At 41.8% G+C, this 23,575-nt stretch overlaps 1 protein-coding gene across 9 annotated transcripts in view; it reads left to right on the top strand.

The window, feature by feature from the left end:
* The window catches only part of dicer1 (dicer 1, ribonuclease type III), a 173,393-nt gene extending 151,203 nt beyond the window's left edge, over nt 1-22,190 (top strand). For 8 of the 9 annotated variants that reach the window (XM_069915723.1, XM_069915725.1, XM_069915721.1 and 5 more), the window contains 6 exons: nt 1,675-1,830; nt 6,754-7,663; nt 10,948-11,216; nt 15,015-15,177; nt 15,267-15,342; nt 18,977-22,190. In XM_069915723.1, the coding sequence (XP_069771824.1) occupies nt 1,675-1,830; nt 6,754-7,663; nt 10,948-11,216; nt 15,015-15,177; nt 15,267-15,342; nt 18,977-19,142 (1,740 nt within the window). In that variant the 3' untranslated portion in view covers nt 19,143-22,190. Of the gene's footprint in view, nt 1-1,674; nt 1,831-6,753; nt 7,664-10,947; nt 11,217-15,014; nt 15,178-15,266; nt 15,343-18,976 lie in introns of those variants that run through there. The other variant, XM_069915726.1, reaches the window with a different exon arrangement.
* The last annotated feature ends 1,385 nt before the right edge of the window (nt 22,191-23,575 follow it).

Here is a 23,575-nt window from a genome sequence, read left to right as displayed (position 1 = left end):
GAATCTCAGTCCATATAAAACAAATACAGTTCAAAATTTTGAGTTGCCAGGTCTGGTCTCAGTATCCATTGTAGTGCCACAGCATGAAGAGTGTGCTCTTCGTGAAGGTAAAATAAAAGGGAGATGCGAGGCATTCGTTGAGGTGTGGCAGCCGTACCTGCGACACGTCGAAACAGGTGTGATTAACCTTCCCAGGGTCTTTCTCAATAGGAATTATAGGATCTCACAAGCCCTGAAATACTGGGAACGAGGAGACGATTTGGAAATCCTGCCGGCTCCTCTTCCTTTTTTATTCTTCCCTCATGTATTTCTATTGTTATTTTTAATAATTGATTTTGATGCTTTTACCTGGGTTGAGTGGGAGGGAGGGTGAAGGATGGGGAGGGGGGAAAGGAAAAAGGGAGGACTCAGCAAACAATGATCTGTAAAAGGGGAGGATTGTTCCTCTATAACACTTGGCACAATATGTGTCTGTAGTTGGGAGGTGATGTTGAGACTGTTCAAGGCATTGGTGAGGCCAAATGTAGAGTACTGTGTGGAGTTCTGATCACCGAATTCTAGGAAGGATATCAACAAGGTAAAGAGGGTGCAGAGAAGATTTACTAAAATGTTACCTGGGTTTCAGAATCTAGATTACAAAGAAAGATTGAGCCGATTAGGTCTTTATTCCTTGGAACGTAGAAGGTTGAGGGGTAGATTTGATAAAGGGGTATTTCAGATTATGAGGGGGATAGATAGATTTGATGTGGATAGGCTTTTTCCCTTGAGGGTAGGAGAGATTGAAATGAGGTCATGGATAAAGAGTTATGGGGCAAAAGTTTAGAAGTAACATGAGGGAGAACTTCTTCACTCAGAGAGTGGTGGCTGCGTGGAATGAGCTTCTGGGAGAAGTAATGGCGGCAGGGTCCATTTTGTAATTTAAGGAAAAATTGGATAGTTATATGGATGGGAAGGGAATGGAGGGTTAAGGGGAAGTTGCAGGTAGGAGGGACTAGAGGAGAGGACTTGGTTTGGAGTGGACTAAAAGGGCAGTGATGGCCTGTTTCCATGCTGTAATTGTTATATGGTTATAAAGGCTTTGTTTCTTTGCCTGCTAGTCACTCTACCAGTGGTATTGCAGGCAGTTGCACTTTGACAGAAGTAGATTGGTGATCTAGTTAGTTTAATTCTCATGCGTTCACTAGTTTGCAGACCCAATCTGGCAGTAGTCGTGTCTTTCAGACTTGGCCAGTTCAGTCAGTTGTGCTTGCTGCTAAGCCACTCTTGGTAATGGATGTTGAGGTCCCCACTCTGCGATCCTGTGGCGACGCTACTTTTATGTGCTGGTTCGATGTGGAAGAGCTCTTTGAAGTGAATTTTTGTTGTGATATTTTAGTCCAAGTCGAAATGGTAACAGGGAATGGAAACAGTTCCAAACTTATTGAAATGATTTGCAGTGGATTGCCAGAAAATTGCTTTGGAGTAATTTTTGAGTCCGTGAATCAATTTAACTGTCTGATTGGGGAACTAGTTGCCTCACTAATCATATCTCAATCTCTTTAAGACAAGCATTTAAAAGAAATCACTTCGGACTGTTTTATAGTTGTGGGTATTTCCCTCTTCTATGAAAAGTTTTGTTTTTTCATTGGATCCTGACTAAAATTAATAACCAATCATTTTATTTCATTTACTCAGGTCAGCAACTGTAATCTTTATCGCCTTGGAAAGAAGAAAGGTCTTCCTAGTCGAATGGTGGTCTCCATATTTGACCCACCTGTTAATTGGCTCCCTCCTGGCTACGTGGTAAATCAGGACAAATACATTGCAGACAAGAGCGAAATGAAAGACATGGTAGGTGTAATCTACTTTGGGTGGAAGAGGTGGATAAAGCTCTTCTTTAAAAAGAAAAAGGAGCTGTCTGGGTTTGGAGGCATCCCAGATCCATATTAATACGAAATAATATTTTCCACATCAATTTTACAAAGCTTGTTTGAAATTGCACCAGTGACTGAATTCACAATGGGACAGCAAACATTTTGTTGCTGAGCAACATGCTGGCAACGTCGTCATTGGATTTGTCGAGAGTTTTCTGTTAATAAGTATTAGTAATCGTTGAGGTAGTTAGCTTTGTTTGTGCGAGGTTTTGGTGAAGCCATGTCCGGAGTATTAAGCTTTTATTGTCTTCTGATCAAGGATACATGCAAGTGATTTTGAAAAAATGATCAGTGGAGAACAAATCCAAGTTGAGACCAAACGAGTATCTGCTCAAAAGAAGGAATTTCTCCCTTGCTCCAGGCTTCCCCTCCCTCCTGCCACTCCCCTCTCCAATATTTGACAAGGAGCAGAGACCATTAACATGGAGCAACGGACCCAGGCACAAAATATTCACCAGAAGAAGAATTAAATAGATTAACTCTCCTTTCCCAGCGCAGAAGATATTTTTGCAAGTGTTTACAACAGCATCTGTCTTCGTCCAAAGCTGGTTCCAATTCCTAATCTACCCATTGAAACAGCCTGCATTTATATCATAATGTATTTAACATAATAAATATCCTAAGGTGTTCACAATGGATACGACTGACATATTTTCCCACACTGACCTATGTCCTTTCAATACAGTTGGAGGTTTTTGGATAAAATGTTGAACCAATGAAGCTGGATGGAAAAGGAAGATTTGATGGTGTTCAAAATCTTGATAGGTTTGGATGGAGTAAATAGTAAAGAGAAGTTGTTTCCATTTCAGATGCAGAAAGGTTGTTTCTCACGGTGGGAGAGTTGAGGACAAGAGGCCACAACTTCAGGATCGAAGGGCGTCCACTTAGAGATCCGGTGGAATTCCTTCAGCCAGAGGGTGCTGAGGAATTTGTGGCTACAGGTGGAGGCCGGGTCATTGGGTATTTAAGGCAGAGATTGATAGTCCTTGATTAGCCAGGGCATCAAAAGTTATGGGGAGAAGGCCAGGCAGTGGGACTGAGTGGGGCAGACAATGGGCTGAATAGCCTATTTCTGCTCCAAGATCTAATGGTATTAGCAGAGGCCACAAATTTAAAATGGTTGTTAAAAGATCCAGGAATGCCACAAATTAAAACCACCTTAGGTATAATAGTGCAGGAGGCTATTTGGCCCATAACACTTCCCAAGGAAGCAATCCCATTTCTCTTATTTCCCTTTTCCTCTGCAATTTATTCTCTCTCTCTCTCACACGTGTCCATCAACAATCTTGAAGCTGCTCTCATGCATGCAGCAATATTGGAATGTGGGGGGGGTATTGAGGCCCACCGAGTTCCCACGGGGAGAATGTGCAAACTCCACACTGACAGCACCTGAGGTCAAAACCGATCCCTGTCCCTGGAGCTAGGTGCTGCTCCACAATGTTACTGAGCAGAGGAGCGAGGACTTGCAATCTGGAATGCTCTGCCTTAAAGCGTGATTGCAGATTCATGTTGGATTTTAAAAGGGAATTGGATAAATATCAAAAGGTCAAATTATTTGTGTGGCTTGAGGAAGGAGTGAGCGAATAGGATGATGGACCAAATGACCTACTTCTTTGCTGTATCATTCTGATCCATATCCAGCTCTTTGTTAATTTCTTTAGTGTCTTTGCTAACCTCCTGATGTTCTGTACAAGTTCAGAATCAAATCTGTTGTTTTGTGGCAGCATCACAGTTGAAACGTTGCAAGTTCAACAGCGTGGTTTAGCTCGACACTATTACAGCGCCAGTGACCTGGGTTGAAATCCACCTCAGTCTGTAAGGGGTTTAAACCTTCTCAAGACCTGTGTGAGTTTTCTTTGGATATGCTGGTTTCCTGTCATCCTCCAAAACATATGGCATTAGTAGGTTAATTGGGTAGCACAGGTTTCATGGGCCAGAAGGGATTTCGATCATGCTGTATTGTTAAATTTAAAATGAAAGCTAAAATTTTATTGCCACATGAGGCCTTGCTATCCACATATCCTTACTGATGCACAAAGAAGCACAATGTTTTGGAAATCGTGTCTACAAATCTTTCTTCTATTTTATCTCCCTCTGTCATGTGCTCAACTGCTCTTTACTCCCTCCCTCCCTCTTCTCTCACCCCTCCCCCATCCACCCACCACCTGCCCTGGAATACATAACCTGTAAATTTTCTGAGAGTTGTTTTATATATATTCGAATACTTGGGTGTCAACATCTCTGAAGGCCTATCTGGGACCATCATGTCAATGCAATCATGAAGAAGTCACAGTTGTTATGAATTGGAAGAGATTTGGCAGGTCACCATTCTAATTGGTTGCATCACTGTATGGTATGAAGGTGCCAATGCACAGGACAGGAGCAGGCGACAGAGAGTGATAACCTCATCAGGCGCCATCATGGCCATTAGTCTTCACTGCATTAAAGACCTCTTTAAGAGGTGGTGTATCATTAAGGACCCTCACCACCCAAGCCAAGCCCTTTCCTCACTGCTACTATCAGGAAGGAAGTGGTACAGGAGCCTGAAGACACGCACTCAACATTACACAAACAGTTTCTTCCCCTCAGATTTTTGAACGGACAATGAACCTATGGATACTACTCCACTTTTTCTCCAGTTTACACTCTTTATTTATTTTTTAAATCTTGTATTTATGGAATTATAATTTATAGTAATTTTGTGCCCTGTTCTGGACAAAACAAATTTCCTGACAATAAACATGATTCTTATATCAGTCATGTCATGGCTCAGGGTTAACCAGGAGGAATATAAGATTAATTTATTTGCAGATGATGTAGTGACATATTTGACAGAACCAAAAACTTCTTTACAAAAATTGTATTCAAAACTGGAAGATTATAGGAAAATCTTGGGTATAAAGTAAGTTGGGATAAAAGCAAAATTGTGCCGCTTAAGGTTGGAGATTATAGTCAATGTCAAAGAAATATTCAATTTAAATGGACACTAAAGGGGGTAAAATAACTTAGAGATTAGAACAGATGATAATTTACAGAATTTATATAAATTAAATTATCTCCCCTTAAAAAGGTTGAAGATTTGAATAGATGGATGGCTCTACCATTAACATTAGTTGGTAGAGTCAATTGTGTAAAAATGAACATATTTCCAAGAGTCCAATATTTCTTTGTCACTGCCCATTCCATTGCATCAGAGGCTTTTCAGGATTTAAATAAATGTCAGAAAAATTATTTGGAAAGGTAAGATGACTAGAGTCTCCATAGAAAAATTAATGTAGACATATGAGCTAGGAGGTTTACAACTCTCAAGCTTGAAAAATTATTATTGGGCGGCCCAGATGAAATTTGAAACCACCCTATTAGAGGGAGGAGATGAGCCTTCATGGGTGAAAATAGAACTGCATAAAGTGGGGGAGAGGATAGTAGAGGATTTTGTATATAAATGGGAATCAAAATTAATATCTGGCAAGAAAGAACCCCCTTGTTAAAACATTTAATTAATATTTTGAACAAATAAATTATATCAGGATTAAGGGGAGGGGATCGCTAAAAACATTCCTGACTCAGAATAGGTTTATACCTTTATCAATGGATAATAAGATTTTGGATACGTGATCCCAGAAACGGATCAGATATATTGCGAACTGTTGTGAGCAGGGCAACTTGTGTCATTTGATCAATTAAAAACTAAGTATGGGATTGTTAATAATACAATCTTCTGATATTTTAATTTAAGGGCTTATTTAAGGGACAAATTGGACCCAACAATGATTCTACCAAAGTGCAGAGATGTGGAGACTCTGATTCGAAAGGAAAGCACGAAGAAATGTATCTCTTACTTCAGACAGAAACCCCCAAACAGGGGGCTCACAAGTCGAGGCAGAGATGGGAATCAGACTTAGATATAAGAATTAGTGAACAAAACTCATCCAGTTTATGTCGGGACAGTATGACAAACACAATAAAGACACAATAAGATACAGACTGGTGCAATATAATTTTTTACACCAGTTATATCTCATGCTTCAAAAAATAAATAAATTCAAATGAGATATTTCAGTATTTTAGATGCAGCGATGAGATATGACCAGGTTGAATATAAAAAGGATCCTGTTCCAAAGTGAGGCCCTTCTGGATGGATCTAGGGAATTTCCTAGAGCAAATTATAGAAGTTCAATTTTTACAGAACCCAGAACTGTTTTTAGAGGGGAATATTGCGGGTGTTAGACCTAAAATGAGGCTGTCCCAATATCAAACCGAATTTGTCAAGATCACATTGGCAGTGGCCAGGAAATGTATAGCGGTTACCTGGAAGTCTGATTCCCATCCAGGTGTAGCTCGTTGGAATGCAGAAATTCATAGTTGTGTCCCTTTGAGAAGATTACCTATAACCTAAGAAATAAGTATGGCAGATTTTTAAAAATATGGCAGCCATATTTACAAAATGTGCATGCAAATCCTTTGCTGTCCCCACCCACCCCCGGTCCTCAAGACCTGCGACGTCAACCTCCCCTTGAGATCTAGGTAAGTCATGGAAATTTGGAGCGGTCGACGGATCCCCAACAATTCCTCCTTTCTTCCTTCCTTTTTTTCTTTTAATTTCTTATTTTCTTTTTTCCTTGGAATTTCTTCTTTCTTCCTTTTCCTTAGGGATGGTAGGGGGTGGTTGGAATGAGGGATTATGAGGGATCACTAGCTCTTTTCTTTATTTGAAATATTATCCTTTTTTTTCCTTGATGATTATATGTTTGGCTTTCAAAAATGTAAAAAAATTATTCAAAAAAATTCATGGCTAAAGAGGAAAAATGAATTCTGCTTCACAATCTTCTTGTTCTTTTAGGCAGAAACAGGACAGGTGACTAATGGTGATACATATGGGAATGACGACGACGACGACGAAGAGGAGGAAGATGACGATGACCCTGATTTTCGTGAAGATCTGATGTGGACGGCACAGAAGGAGGAAGCAGAATTTGATGATGACTTTTCAGAGTATGATCAAGAGCATATAAAATTCATCGACAACATGTTAATGGGATCTGGGGCCTTCGGGAAGAAGATCTCTCTGCCTGCTTTCCCACCCAACGATACAACCTTTGAATGGAAGCCTCCAAAGAAAGCTGCTTCGGGAAATGGTCATTCATTCCCAGATGGCGATGAGTTTGACTACAGCTCATGGGATGCCATGTGCTACCTGGATCCAAGTAAGGCCAACGATGAGGATGATTTTGTTGTGGGTTTCTGGAACCCATCTGAAGAGAATGGTGGCGTTGACACGGGCAAACAGAGCATCTCTTATGACTTGCACACAGAGCAATGCATAGCAGACAAGAGCATTGCTGATTGTGTGGAGGCTTTATTGGGCTGTTACTTAACCAGCTGTGGTGAAAGAGCTGCCCAGCTTTTCCTCTGCTCATTGGGTTTGAAAGTCCTTCCAGCGGAAGAAAAGCTGGCTGAAGAGAGAAGATGGCCACCAGAGGAGCAGGGCACCTTTAATCTGAACGATAAACCAGGAGGAATGAAAAGTTGTATGTTGTCCCATGTAAAATCTCCTTGTAAAGGTCAAGAATATGGACACCTCCAGATCCCCCCAAGGTGCATGTTTGATCACCCGGATGCCGACAGAACACTGGGCCACCTAATAGCGGGTTATGAAAACTTTGAAAATAAAATAAACTACAGATTCAAGAACAAGGCCTACCTTTTGCAGGCCTTTACTCATGCCTCCTACCACTACAATACAATCACAGGTACAATTGTTTTGCCAGTTACTGTTGGCAGATTTATCGTATTATTCAGCTGGGATGGTGGTATACAAGGTTCTTTGGAATCCATGAAGGACACAGTTCATTTCACTATGGCTTGGGAAGGTAGAATCAGTTGTCAACAGCATACTTTTAAGACTGACCTTGCACTCATTGGAAGTGTTTAAGGGCGACAAATAACATTGGTTTGGGAATTGGAAACAGGAACCTCTCTTCCTCTTTCTCCTTCCCTGTAACAAGTGGGAAGAGATGGATGAGTTATTAATTTGACCTACATCATCTGCTAACGCGTTGTGATAGGGGGAATATTCTTAAATGTGGCAGTTCTTTTAGCTGCATGAATATATTTTGATAATGATCGTTTTTGTTAAGACTTGTCATAAAGTGCAGAAATAGGCCCTTTGACCCACCATGCCAAGGTTTGAGTTGAAGTTTATCATCCGATTGTACCAGTACAACCCCTCGAAACCGCGTTCTCCTGACCTCTAGTGCAAAACAATGCAAGCACACAAAGATGTACTGTAACACACATATAGACAAATGATACATATAGACAGAACCTATCTACATGTCTTATACACAGTGTAAAAATTAAATATCAGTAATGAATAATAGAGTGACAGGGAGTTGTTTTAGCAGATCAGCGTTCTCACTGCCTGTGGGAAGAAGCTGTTCCTCAGCCTGGTGGATATAGCTCTAATACGTCTGTATCTCTTTCCTGATGAGAGTAGCTGGAAGATGCTACTCCCATCAATGATGGGAGCAACATCATGATGCTGGAAGAGTGTCAGGTCACTCATCAGAATGCTACTGGTACTATGTAACCCAGTACTACCCGTCGGGTGGTTGACGACCAAACCAGCTCCCCAACCAGGCTTGCCTGGTGCAGAGGGTGGCTCGACCTTCTGCAGGATTAAAAAACAAACATTACCTGTCAAAGGGCGGATGTACCGGCTTGTAGAGTCAACAACCATCTCGTAAACGTGCCGAGAAGCGTGGAAGCTTGGTCTGGCCATTCACCACAATAGAGCTGCTCCCAGCCACTTTGGATCTCACTATGTCGCTAGATCCGGGAGGGGATGTCGAGAGGTGGGTCTGGACCTGTGCAGCTCCCTACTCACCTAAATCCATTCACGCACACACTGTTACTTTCTGAGGAGTGGGGTATCCTCATATCAAACCCCACAAAAGGAACCATCATCGTCCTCTGGAATGGAGAGTCAGAAGATGCTATGTGCGGGATGGTAGGGGTCCTTACAGATTTTGTGAGCTCTCTTTAAATAATGATCCTGGTAAATCATATCAATCTGCTGCTTTATAGTTCTGTGGTTTGACCTTCGATCCAATGCTCTACAACCACCGTACCACTCGATATGCTCCTGTGGCCGGTAGCCTTGCCTGCCTCAACCTTCTAAGGAAGTGGAGTCGCTGTTGTGCCTTCCTGACAAATGTGGAGCAGTTTTGTGTCTAAGTTAGGTCACTTAAGTGGTCTCAGAGGAGCTTGACGCTCTCCCCTCTCTCCAATTAGACCAGGGAGGGTGGTCGTCCCTGGTCTTCCTAAGTCCATGTTAGTGCCTATCTGCACTGATCACAGCTGCTACTTAGGCTTTGTATGAATTGGCTAGACAACTGCTTATTCAGAAGTTGAGAGAGAACCAGTTTTTATCACCCACTTGGGCAGCACGTTCCAGATTCCTCAGATCCTCTCTAAACCTGTCACCCCTTAACCTAAGCCTGTGTCCTCTGGTTGCGATTGGGAGAAGTTTCCTCCCGTCTACCATATCGATGGCTCATAATTGTCTATGGCATCCACCCCCACCCCCACCACAATGAAGACAAGCCTAGCCTATCCAGCCTTGCCTCGAACTGAAATGTTTAATTCCAAGCATCAACCTGGCCAATCTCAACTCAGACCTCTCCGGAACCACGCACAGATAATAATGTTTTATTTAGAGGCCCTCTCATTCCTATTGTATTTCATGCCCTGACTAGGAAGTCAAGTTTCTCCATCTTCACCACTTTAACTGTGGTGGTGCCATCAGGTACCCTTGGACTTGTACACCGAGGTCCTTCTGTTCCTCAAAACCAATGAACCCGCCAAAGTGACCTACAACCCTGGTATATTTTGAAGGATGGGAGGAAACCCACACAGACATGGGGAGAAAGTACAGATTCCTCACAGAGAACACCAGATGTTTAAATGATTTATGAACTAATCTTGTTAATCCTCTCAAGGTGCATTGCATCTATCAAGATTAAATACCATATTCCATTACCATGCCTGTGATCAATATCGTCCTGCGCCTACCACTATTCTCAGTATCCATGAAACCATCGTGTCATCTGCAAACTTACTTGTCACACCTCTTACATTCATATCTAAGTTGTTAAGGTACCTAACAATAAGGATCCCAGCAATGATCCCTGTGGAAAACCATTGGTCGCAGTCTTCCAATGGAAGAGCAAAGATTGTGCATCTGTACATAAGACATTACAGCACAGTAAAAGCCCTTTGGCGACCCGTATATTCCTTTAAAAACCCTCTATTTTCCTTCCATCCTCATGCCTGTCTAAGAGTCTCTTAAATGTCCCTAATATTTCGGCCTCTACCACCATCCCTGGCAAGGCATTCCAGACACCCACAACTCTGTTTTTAAAAAAAAAACTGCCCCTGATGTCTCCCCTAAACTTCCCTCCCTTCACTTTGTACCCTTGTCCTCTGGTGTTTGCTGTTCCTGCCCTGGTAAGCAGGCACTGGCTGTTCACCCTATCTATGCCTCTCATAATCTTGTAGGCCTCTATTAAGTCTCCTCTCATCTTTCTACGCTCCAAAGAGAAAAGTCCCTGCTCTGCTAACCTTGCCTCATGAGACACATTCTCCAATGCAGATAACATCCTGGTAAATCTTCTCCGCACCCTCCCCATTATAATGCAAGTGCATGAATTCCTCTGAGGTTTGGTGGTTTAAATCTTTTTGATCAATCAATAAGTAAATTTTGCCATTTTCATGCATTAGGACTTCTGGTAAGGTAAAACAACTTATTAAATTTCTGTGTATTGTGAAATTCATATTCTTCATTTATTACAAAATATTTATACCTACCAGTAATTTATATTTGGTGTTTGTGCAGTGTATTATGTATGCACACCGTGGTCCTGAGAAATACTCTTTTGCCTGGTTTTGTATGTACAGTCAGATGATAATAAACTTGAACATAGCATACATTTTTATACTCTATTTTAAACATTTTAAAATGTTTGTTTTTAAGATTGTTACCAGCGATTGGAATTCCTTGGAGATGCAATTTTGGACTACCTCATTACCAAGCACCTTTACGAAGATCCCCGACAGCATTCTCCTGGAGTGTTGACAGACCTGCGTTCAGCGCTTGTGAATAATACCATCTTCGCTTCTTTAGCTGTGAAATACGACTACCATAAATATTTCAAAGCCATCTCACCGGAGTTGTTCCACGTTATAGACGACTTTGTTCAGTTCCAGTTAGAAAAGAATGAAATGCAAGGAATGGACTCTGAGGTTAGTCCCTACACTCTTTCTCATCTGCAAGTTAAAAACATGATGATGGGGAAACTCAGCAGGTCACACTTTATGTAGCAGAGATGAAGGTACATAACCAATGTTCCTGAGGTATGAACAAAATGTAGACAGGTGCCTGAATAAAATGATGAGGGAAGGGACAGGGGGAGGAGCACAGTCCTAGGAAATAAGTGAAAAGACAGGGGGAGGGGAGATGGTTCTCTCAATGGAGAAGGAAGGGGCTGGAGAGCTGAAGGAAAGAAGAAAGAGGAAGGGATGACAGTGTGGGCTAGCAGAAACTAGAGCAGTGATATTAATGCCATCCTGTTAGAGAAATCTGCAAGTGTTGTGTTGAGAACCATGGTCCTTGGGGAAAAGAATTACGAGGATTGTTCTAAAAAATCAAACTGCATCACAATGGGGCTTGTTTTTAGAGGTTTCTGGAATGTGGACATGACTAGCATCGATATTTATAATGCACCCGTAACCTTCCTGAGGAAATGATAGTGGAGTCAGCATCTTGAAATATTGCTGGTGAAGGTGCTTTCACAGTGCTGTTGAGTAGGAAATTCCTGTGTTTTGGTGAACCATTGCTGAAGGAACAATGTCACGTGTAATTTTGAACAGAACGTGCAGATCGTACTTATTCCATGTGTCTGTTGTCCCTATTCATGGCCAGTGGTTTTCAAGCGTTCTACTCACATAAGTAATAGACTATTTCCGTTAAGAGGAGGAAAGATTAAAACAAGAGGACATGAGTTAAGAATTAAGGGGCAGAGGTTTAGAGGGAACATGAGGGGGAACTTCTTGACTCAGAGAGTGGTAGCTGTGTGGAATCATCTTCCGGGAGAAATAGTGGCGGCGGAGTCAATTGTATTATTTAAGAAAAGGTTGGACAGGTCTATGGATGAGAAGAAGATGGAGGGTTATGGGCATTGTGCAGGGAGTGGGACTAGAAAGGGGTGTTTGGTTCGGTGCAGTCTAGAAGGGCCTAATGGCCTGTTTCCGTGCTGTAATTGTTATGTTAATCCCTGTCCCATCAGAACTCTGTGATTAGTGAGGATTATTTAAGCTGGGATGTGAGTGGGAAGGGAAGGTTGAGAATCACTGCTCTAGACCCAATTGGTACTGCAATATTTTGCTTGAGAAAAATTGTCATTGGTCCATTTCCTTTGGTGTGATGAAACTGTGCACATAACGAGTCCATTAGTTACATTGAGATTATATAAGACGTTGGTGCGGCCTCATTTGGAGTTCTGTGTGCAGTTCTGGTCGCCTAATTATAGGAAGGATATAAACAGAGTGGAGAGAGTGCAGAGAAGGTTTACCAGAATGTTGCCTGGGTTTAAGCATCTAGAGTATAGGGAGAGATTGGACAGATTAGGTCTTTATTCTTTGGAGCGTAGAAGGTTGAGAGGGGATTTGATAGAAGTATTTAAGATTATGAAAGGGATAGACAGAGTGGATGTGGATAGACTATTTCCGTTAAGAGGAGGAAAGATTAAAACAAGAGGACATGAGTTAAGAATTAAGGGGCAGAGGTTTAGAGGTAACATGAGGGGGAATTTCTTGACTCAGAGAGTGGTAGCCGTGTGGAATGAGCTTCTGGGAGAAATAGTGGCGGCGGAGTCAATTGTATTATTTAAGAAAAGGTTGGACAGGTCTATGGATGAGAAGAAGATGGAGGGTTATTGTGCAGGGAGGTGGGACTAGAAAGGGGTGTTTGGTTCGGTGCGGACTAGAAGGGCCTAATGGCCTGTTTCCGTGCTGTAATTGTTATGTTATGTTATTTAAAATATGGTTTTCAAGCCTATAAGCTTCCCTTGGTGGTTGAATCCAGGACGAGAGAGCATAGTCTTTGAATTAGAAGGTACCCATTTAAAACAGATGAGGAGAAATTTCTTTAGCCAGAGTGTCGTGGATTTGTGGAATTCGTTGCCACGTACAGCTGTGGAGACCGGATCATTGGGGGAGTTTAAGGAGGAGATTGATGGGTATCAAGGGATATGGGGAAAAGGCCAGAACTTAGAACTAGATGCGAGAACAGTTCAGCTCAGGGTGGAGTTACAGAGCAGACTCAATGGGCCTTGATCTTGTGAATGTTGGCTTCTCCGGTTTCTGCTAGACCACTCCCCATTCTCCCCCTCTTCCCCATCCCTCTTGTCTTTCCTCCAGCTTTCCACCCCCTTCTCTCGCCATTCACAGAGCCATTCCCCGTTTGCTGGTGTGCCCTCTCTCCCTTATCCACATTACCTACTGCCTGTGGGACTGTGCTCCTCCCCCTCCCCCTGCCTATCCACCATTTTGTTTGGGTGCATGCTGACATTTTGCTCATGGGGAAGTGAAACGATGGGGATCCATAACTTCAACTGGTTTTAAGATTAAAAGATTGTAGAGGAGATTTACAAGGATGTAAACAACAACTAAGTTACAGGGAAAAGTTAAACAGGTTAGGACTTTATTCCCTGGGGTGTATAAAAATGAGGGGATATTTGATAAGATGTACAAAATTATGATGGGTATAGACAGAATAAATGTAAGCAGGCTTTTTCCACAGAGGTTAGGAGATGTAAAAGCTAGATGGCAGTGTAGGTTAAGGATGAAAGAGAAAAAGTTTAAAACGAACTTTAGGGGAAACTTCATCACTCAGAGAGTGGTGGGAGTGTAGAACGAACTCCCAGTTGAATTGGTAAATACTGGCTGAGTTTTGACATTTAAGAAAATTTTGGACAGGTATATGCATGGGAGGGGTATGGAGGGATATGGGCTAGGTGAAGGTCATTGGGACCAGGCAGAATAATTCAACACCCACTAGAAAGGCTGAAAGGCATGTTTCTGTGGTGCTGTGTTTTCTGGCATAATGCTTCTGCAGAAGTATTATCCATGAAAATGGTAAAGAAAATTAGACATTTTGATGGTTTGCAGCCCTTTGAAATAAACTTGGCTATGGGTTCAAGGGGGTCCAGCTGTCCGTTGCCTCGAAATTCAGTTGCGTTATGCATTAGACTCCAGCTGCCCTGCCACTGCTCTCCCACACCCAGCCTGGAGTGAACATGGACGGTTTCCAGCTTGTTTTCATCACATTGAAAACACTTCCATTTTATCTGTCGTACTGAGAAGCTGCACTCCAGAATTATCTGCACCTCGTGAAGTTTCTTCAGTGGCATCTAGTTGACTTGGTGGAAAACTAACCAAATACGTTGTGTTCACAAAGACCAAGACAAATCAATTCTGGCTTAGCACCACCCAGAAAGTGTGTTATCTTGCACTGGCAGGCAAAGGAATGGAAGAAGATCTTTGAGGAGACACACGGGGATGCAAGAAACAAAGGAATAAAGACCACGTGCAGGCAGATGGGATTTGTTTAATTTGGCATCGTGGTAACATAGGAATAAAGCCCTCAGCCCATCATGTCTATGTTGAAAAGTGCTCAGCAATAGCCAGTGGTGGTGACATCACTTGATTTCCCCCAGCCCCTCTACCCCCTCCCAATCAGTAATCTTCTTCTTTCTTTCTTCTTTGGCTTGGCTTCGCGGACAATCCCAATCAGTAATATCCTGACTGCAAATAACATGGCTACAAGAATAGAGCAGAGGTTGGTTATATCAAGGCCAATCCACATTGTACAGGTCAAGTCAGGAGTCTAATGGAGTACACTCCTCTTGCCAACAATTCTCATGAACCCCAACAATATTTTTCACTAATTCAAAACTCTTTAGTGGCTTATTCCCATTCCTTGTGCACTGGGACATTTCTGTCTTAAATGTTTAAACGAATGTTGTTTTATTGTCTTGGAAGCTGAGAAGATCTGAAGAGGATGAAGAAAAGGAAGAAGATATTGAGGTTCCCAAGGCCATGGGGGATATCTTTGAATCTCTTGCTGGTGCCATCTACATGGACAGCAGGATGTCATTGGAGACAGTTTGGCAAGTGTACTATCCCATGATGAGACCACTGATAGGTAGCGCCTTTTCATCGACACACTCTTGCCGTTGTTGCTGTTGGTTCCGTTCAAATGCTGATGGTATTTTGTCATACTTCCCGTTTCAGAGAAATTTTCGGCCAACGTACCTCGCTCTCCTGTTCGTGAGCTGTTGGAGATGGAGCCAGAGACTGCCAAATTCAGGTAAAAAAGTTGCCAAGGTGTTGCACAGTAACAAAAGCAATGCAGTAAACAGCAATACACATTTACCCTGCACATAAGCATCTAAAAGATTCCAGATTCCTTTATTGTCGTGTAATACTACAGAACATGTAATATTACTGGAAATTGCCTTCTGCCTGCCGTAAGGCAGAAAGAGTCTCCATTAGTGTCACCCACCCCCTCCCCCCCCCACCCATAGAACAATAGAAAGGGAAGCAAAAGAAAGTCCCCTCTGAGTCACAGTGTCCATAGATTTGCCTGCAGAGCTTCTGCATCCATACAGACTTATGTTCGATCCATTGACAACATGAGCTCCAGATCCAAAGCTTACAACATGATCAGGAAAGTTTTGGTGCCCGAGGCCCCCTCTCAAATCCTGGTTCCGATACTTGGTTCCCTTATGCCAGTCTCCAGCAACCCATGCGGGACCCCCAACCGCAAGTCGCCCATAGCCTGTGTGGGACCCTCAGACCCCCTCACTGGTCAGCTGGCATGGTCACTATCCTGTCTCCTTCTCAATGGGGGTTGTTCTCCCCTTTTCTAGTACCTTGCACCAGACCACTACTCCCCCGGAGTCTGTAAGTCCTCATGGCTGTTGGCAAAATCAGGCTCCTCCTTCTTGGGCACAGACCCATGGTTACAGGATTTTAGTTTAAAAACACCATCAGCTCCCATAACAGGCCATTTAACTCCTGTACGGAGCCATCGGCATTCGAACTGGGAGGTTGAACACTTCAGAGCAGAGCTGTCACCTCTCTCCCGGGTCCACAGCAGCAACAATGGTGCCATTACCACAGCTCCAGCAGTGCTACCATTTTAACAGGATAATTTTCTCATCTGTGATTATTCTTGTTGCCATTTTTCACCTCCAAAAGCAATTGGAACAAAGGAAAATGGTAAAACAATTTTAAACACATTTTTTAAAATCTCTATAAGTTTTGGACTCATTGTGAATAGAAAAAAATCGAATAACTTCAAGGTTCATAAGCATTGTGAAGCACGAAGGTCTGCAGACGCTGTGACTGTAGTAAAAACACAAATGCTGGAGGAACTCAGCAGGTCTCGCAGCATCCACAGGAAAAGCGGGCAGGTGCCTGAATTACTGGGGAGGCTGGGGAGAAGGAAGAAAAATGCGGGGAGAGGAGCACAGACCAACAGAAAAAAGGTGTTAATTGGATATGGCGACATTCTTTTTCCTGCGGGCCGGGCAGAATTCTACTTATTGGTAGTAGGGGAAAAAAACTGTACACCGTGTAAACATTAAACAAAGAACTGTAAACGGATAATGAATGTAAACAAACTGCAATACAAAGAGAAAATCAACGAAGTGCACAAGTACGAGTCCTTAAACGAGTCCCTGATTGAGTCTGATGGTGGAACTGGTCCTGAACCTGGTGGTGCGAGTCTTGTGGCACTGATACTTCTTTCCTGATGGCAGCAGCGAGAACAGAGCATGTGCAGGGTAGCGTGGGTCCTTGAGGATCGCTGCTGCTCTCTGTCAGCAGCGTTCCCTGCAGATGTTCTCCATGGTGGGGAAGGTTTTGCCTGTGATGTCCTGGACTGTGTCCACTACCTTTTGCAGGGCTTTGCACTCAGGGGTATTGGTGTCCCTGTACCAGACCGTGATGCAGGCGGTCAGCACACTTTCCACCACACCTCTGTAGAAATTTGCCAGGGTTTCTGGTGCCGTACCAAACCTCTGCAAACACCTGAGGAAGCAGAGGGACTGACGTGCTTTCTTCATGATGCCATTGGAATGTTGGATCCAGGGAAGGTCCTCCGAGATAGTGACTCCCAAGAACTTAAATTTGCTCACCCTCTCCACCTCTGATCCCCAAAGATCACTGGATCGTCCACCTCTGGCTTTCCCTTCCTGAAGTCAACAGTCAGCTTGTTAGTTTTGGTGACATTGAGTGCAAGGTTGTTATTAATGCACCATTCAGCCAAGTTTTCAATCTCCATCCTGGATGCCGACTCACCCCCTTTCTTTTTACAACCCACTAGCATGGTATTGTCGGCAAATTTGTAGATGTTATTGTCGTCCTGAGCCCACAGTCAAAGGTGTAAAGTGAGAAGAGCAGGGGGAGACAGAGCAAGAGGAAAGGAGATATAGGGTGGGGGGGCAGGCTAACAGAAACGGGAGAAGTCGTTGTTAATACCATCTGGCTGGAGGGTGCCCAGACCGAATATGAGGTGTTGTTCCTCCCATCTGTGGGTGGTCTTAGAGTGCCAGTGCATGGGACCATGGACAGACATATCGGCAAAGGATTGGAATGGGGAATTGAAGTGGGTGACCACTGAGAGATCCTCACTCTCACATAAGTGATGTCATTGTGCTTTCTGCATGGCCTCTAAATATAGAGAATCGCCTAGTGAGCCCTAATCAAAGAACATTAAAAAAAAACCTTGAGCCTGAGGTGCTGGCATTCATTTCAAGAGGATTAGATACAAGAGCAGGGATGTGACGTTGAAGCTTGAAGTGGCTTGGTGAGACCACACGGAGTTTTGTGGGCAGTTTGGGGGTCCTCGTTTAAGAAAGGATGTGCTGACGTTATAAATGAGGATTCAGAGGAGGTTCACAAGGATGATTCCGGGATTGAAAGTGTTATCGTATGGAAAGTGTTTGACAACTCTTGAAATTTGGGAGAATTAGGGAGGATCTCACCTAAATTCAGATTCTACTTTAAGTAATCACGATGCCATCAGTGCTCTGTGATCGGTGAGGGATTGGTTAAGGTGGGATGTGAATGGGGAAAAAGGTTGAGAACCACTACTCTAGACCCAACTGTTACTGAAGTATTTTGCTTGAGAAAAATTGTCATTGGCCATTTCCTTTAGAGCTACGAAACCGTGCACATAACGAGTCAATTAGGTACGATTAAAATAGTGGTTTACATCAGGAATGAAGGGCATCCACTTACAACAGAGGTGCAGAAGAATTTCTTTATCCATTGGGTGGTGAATCTGTGGGATTCACTCTCACAAACGGTTGTGGAGGCCGGGTCATTGGGTGTATTTAATGCAGAGATTGATAGGTTCTTGATTACCCAGGGCATCAAAGGTTATGGGGAGAAGGCCGGGCAGAGGGGCTGAGTGGGGAAATGGATCAGCTTAAATGGTGGGGCAGACTTGATGGGCTGAATGGACTATTTCTGCTCCTCTGTCTTATGATTTTATTGAGGAGCTATGTGGTTTCCATTTCCTATTCATTTATGGCAATAAAGTTGCTGGATTCGTGTCCAGAGACCAGGATGGTTAATCCAAAAAATTCAAGCTTGATTTTCATCCCAGTAGCTCGAGCATCTAATGGGTTTGATAAATCCTGGTTGTGAATGATTTTGCATAGTATGAACTACACAAGGACTAGGCTCCCGTTTTCATTTTTTTGTATGTAATAGCACAGAAAATGTAGTCTGAAACAAATTGCCTGTCATTAGATGTGCCACAATCAAATACTCTTTCAAAGTTAAGAGCAGCAGCACAGTCTTGGAACTAAATAGCATAACGCTGTCTATTCATTCTCGACAAGAGTGAAATGTTGATTTTTTTTCTCCTTTTGTTTGACTGACACGTCCCATTAAATGGATTTATTTCTCACTATTACTTCCCCTTAAAGCCCTGCAGAAAGAACATACGATGGCAAAGTCCGCGTCACTGTGGAAGTCGTCGGCAAAGGAAAATTCAAAGGAGTTGGCCGCAGTTATAGGATCGCCAAGTCTGCAGCGGCTCGGCGGGCACTTAGGAGCCTGAAGGCAAATCAGTCTCCGTTGCAAAACAGCTGAGGAACCATCTCCTCCCCCCACCCCCGCCAAGCCTACACCTCTTCATAAGCTCATCTGGGGCTACGAGACTGGGTCATCGAGAGTGAGCCAGTGATTCTATGAAGGTGTAAAGTGTTTGTTCTACAGTAGTATCATTTAGGATTAATTGTAGAATATCGTAAGTTCTTGCGCGAACACAATCCTTCCCCTCCTCCTGCCCTTTTTTTGCTAGTTAATCACACGAGTGCTTTATATTCATTTTGCAAGCATTTTACCAGTTGTCGGGTTTCCCTATGATGTTTCCTTAATTTTTTTTAATAGCTTTTGCTTGGTGTTGAGTGAGAGCCCAGGAAGCTTATGCTGGAAAGTGATTAGTTATTAGACTGCACATTTTTAGTAATCTTGAAATTCTTGACCTGTGCACTAGTGCCACAGTGTGCACTAGCCACAGTGTGTAAAACTGTCGTGTATGAGCTGGTCAGAGAGAGCGAGCGTGCCAGTATCGTCCTGTTCCCTTTGTCATCTGTTCACGTTTTGAGGTGGGATTCCCGGTCCTTGTTTTGCACTTAATTTAAATAGGAACAGGTTTCACTTAAAGCGACTGGCATTTACAGAAGCATTTGTTCAACTTAATGCCACACCATGAGTCTCTTGCATTTAATCAAAAGGGTTTTGCCTTAATTGAAAATAACCCCTACTTGTTTTGTTTTCTTGAACCTTTTGATACATGTCTATGGCCGATTTTTACATTCCCATTTAATACACATGATAATTAATTGCAGCCCTTGACTGACTTCCAATTAGAGCTGTGGTTATGTAACTTATTGCAGAGCGAGAGAGATAGCTGCACATATAGTTTAATATACAGATAAATGGATTCAGAAAGTTAGATTTGAGGTGTTGACAATTTTCTTTTTGATGCAAGTAGCAGCTAAATTTACACTGTGGTCTTGAGGGAAAGTGTGCATTGTGCTGACAACGTGAGTGCGGGGCTTCCAAACGCAAAGGACGTTGAGTTGGTGCTGCAGTACAGCAACTGTTGCTCGAACGACGATGACTTTAGACCTATCATTCATAAAATATGCTGCAGACTTTTGTAAAAAAAAAAATTTGGAAGGGTTATTTTATTAATGAGCACCTTCCCATTTATAAGAGGGGTGGGGTTAAATGCATACGTGCACAAACCAACATGCAGGCACAGCACTGTACATGTATATAGGCTTACACAGGCACATGCACACACACACACACAAATGGACACAAGCAGAACAGACACAGAGGACAAGCACTCTCCCGAACCAGCTCCTGCTATCCTCTGTGTTTGTCCCTAGCACATACACCAAAAGCTGTGTGTTTGTGAAGAAACCACATTCACGTTGCTTCATCTTGTCTTATAAAAGTTTTTTTAAAAATACATACGGCACAGGCATGGAACGGAAAATCCTGTGATAAAATATTGATCACATTTAATCAGTCTTCAGCGTACAAGCTTTTAAAGAGAGGATGCATCCTACTTGGCTCAGCTCAAAGTAGTGGTTCTGTTTTCAGTAGAAAGCAATTAGGCGTTCTTCCCTTTAAATACCTCAGTTCTTATTTGCATGCATTTTTGATTTCTCGTTATTTTTGGTGCTATGTTTTTATATTATGCTTGAAATGTTTAAATAATTGTTTTGCACTGTAACTACATTACCTCTTTTAATTTACTTTTTAAAACTTTTACATTTGGGAACTTTGTCTCAATGCTCTCCAGAAAAATCCTCAAACCCCCCCCCCCCCACTGCAGTTGTTATTACCCACCTTTCCTGCCATGATGTGCTTCAGATTTTGAACGCTAGCCTTTTTGCTTTGGTCGTTCGTGTGAATCTGAGACAAATTTGAAATAGGGTGTTCAGTTTTTAAATCCCATCCTGCCGTGTTTTCCTTTAACTTGGAAAATTAAAGCCTTTTAAAGCTGTCAACGGAAGTAGTACAGCTACCTTTTATGAATGCACAAGCTAAAAAGTAAGTAATTGTTTTTAAAATTGCTGTCACGTGTACGTAATTGATTGGCGTGGCTCATTTTAATCGGAAAATACATTTGTTCCAGTTTCCACTCGCTTCAAACTCTTTCAGATATCATGTTGCCATTGACCTGGCCAAGCACTCGTCTTTATATTATCACGCTTTCTTTACAAAGAAACTGTATTTACCTAGAAATGTCAAACAATTTGACATTAAACAATGTCACCAATTTGGAATTGTTTCCAGTATTAACAGTGCATCAGACTTTTTAAAAGAATCAAGTGAGGCGAGGGCTGTTTCTGTCATTTATATTCACTTATGAAATCGTATTTTTCGACTGTAACAACCTTCTGCATTTAAAGTCCTAATCAATGCTGCAATTTATTTCCTCCTTGTCTTGGTCAAGACACAAACCACAGTTCTCCTTTCCCCCCGTTGCTGTTGTACACATGTAGCACGACTTGAGCATTGCACTTGGCACCATGCTTTACCTCATTTCAAACAAGAAATGTATATGCTAATATGCTTGATGAGAAGAGATTTGTTTATTTTAGGTTTGGGCCTTGCTGCTGTAATAACTGCTAAGGTTGTATTTGTGAAAGGTGATGAACTTGCTATCTGTCGTGTGCCTGCAGTCCCTCACTCACTGGACAACACATGACTTTGATGCACTCTAACCTCATTGCAACAGCAAGGTCTGCAGCAGCGGAGGCAGGTATTGTTTTGTTGGTGTTTTCTACCAGAATGATAACTGTGACATTTAAGAAGAGAAAAAAGTGCGTGTTTGCGAGGCGTTTGAGTGTTGCGGGCATTTGTAAATAGTGTGATTTTGTTTTAAGCACCTGCAGTAGAATGGGAGTGAATACAAAATGCATTGGAACTAAACTCAGTGCGTTGTCACATACTGCAGGAGTCTTTAAGGGACATCGAATCTATCTAATTCATACTGTAAACTTGCTGCAGAGATTTGCATTCTGCACCTTATGGATCACAATTTTACCTTTTAATGGTTTCTTTTTGTAATTGTAGCTAAACATCAACAATAAAGTATGGTCTGGTTGGTCATTATTTTGAAGTTTGAACAATTCTTTAAATCACTTATTTTCATATAATAATACATAAAAATGTAAGAAAGCAATATTCGGCACCCACAGGGATTGGTAGATGCCAGTTAAGCGAGTCTTCCGGTTGCTTGAGATTCTTACATTGCCTAACTAATGCTCCAGCATTAATAAACAGTTTAAAAGGCAAAACTACTTACAGTGAACAAACTTCACTTGCATGAATATATAAACTTTTAAGCATTTCATTTTATTTTCAGTCACATTCTTTGAAAACATTTAACCGTCGCTGCATCTGCAGGTTTCCCCCCCTCCACGGAATCGCCCGAAGGACAAACAATAACATTATAGACAATTAACTCCCTCTACTCCGTTTACAGATAAAATAATAATATGGTAATAAAGACTCTCACTAAGCAGGGATAAGGAAACACTAGTCACCCCAACGGCGAGTGACATCAACCAGCTCTTCATCCTTGGCGACGCCATTTTATTCAAACAACTGCTACAAGCAAAGCACGACCAATATTTGCTCTCATCTTTAGTATAACTTTATTGAACCAAAGTTAAAATACAACTATATAAAGTATAATGATAATTACAAAATTTTCTCCCCCCCCAAAAAAAACTAATAATAAATGGAGCTAAAATGCATATTTATCAGTAATTTAATGCCGAGGATGGTTTGAATCTCATCTAACAATCTCCAAATACGGATTCCATCTTTTAATAAAGAAAGAATAATCATTGTGCAAATTATGTTATCTTTTCTGGAGGTCTACAAATTCTCAATTCAGTGTGTCATCTTTGAATATTTAATCCAATGTCATTCTTCCATGTAATTGCTGTACATTTCCTAGCAGCTGCTAAAGCTAACCGAATAAATGCTATTGAAATTTGTCTAATTTTAAACCCAAAGTCAACATTGTAGAATATCCTAATAAAAATAGAAACGAATCAAGAGTTAGTTTGAATTTGAATAAATCTTCCAAAAACTTCATATACCAAAAAGGCTTTACCTTTACGAAAAGCCAAACTGAATGCAAAAAAGTATCTATTTCTTTTCCACATCTAAAACATAAATCTGAAGAGCTAAAGCCATATCTTTTTTTTTAACTTCTCAGGAGTTAAATACAATTGGTGTTAAAAAAAAAATTAGAATGAAGCAAACTATATCTCACATTAATCTCGTCATACTAACCTCCAGAGATATTGGGATAGATAAATCATTCTCCCATTTAATTTTAGTTTTATATAAATTGGGTTTAGTCGTCATCTTTTGCAATAAATCTTAGATTTCTGAAATAAAACTTTTTTTTACTCCCATCAGTTAATAAACGTTCAAACTTGGATCTTTTAGGTAATTTTAATTCGCGCCCTAAATTATCTAAT

Source organism: Narcine bancroftii, chromosome 2, assembly GCF_036971445.1.
Source record: "Narcine bancroftii isolate sNarBan1 chromosome 2, sNarBan1.hap1, whole genome shotgun sequence".
Lineage (NCBI taxonomy): Eukaryota > Metazoa > Chordata > Chondrichthyes > Torpediniformes > Narcinidae > Narcine > Narcine bancroftii.
Note: the sequence above shows the minus strand (reverse complement) of the source record. Positions and strands in the feature narration are given on the sequence as shown.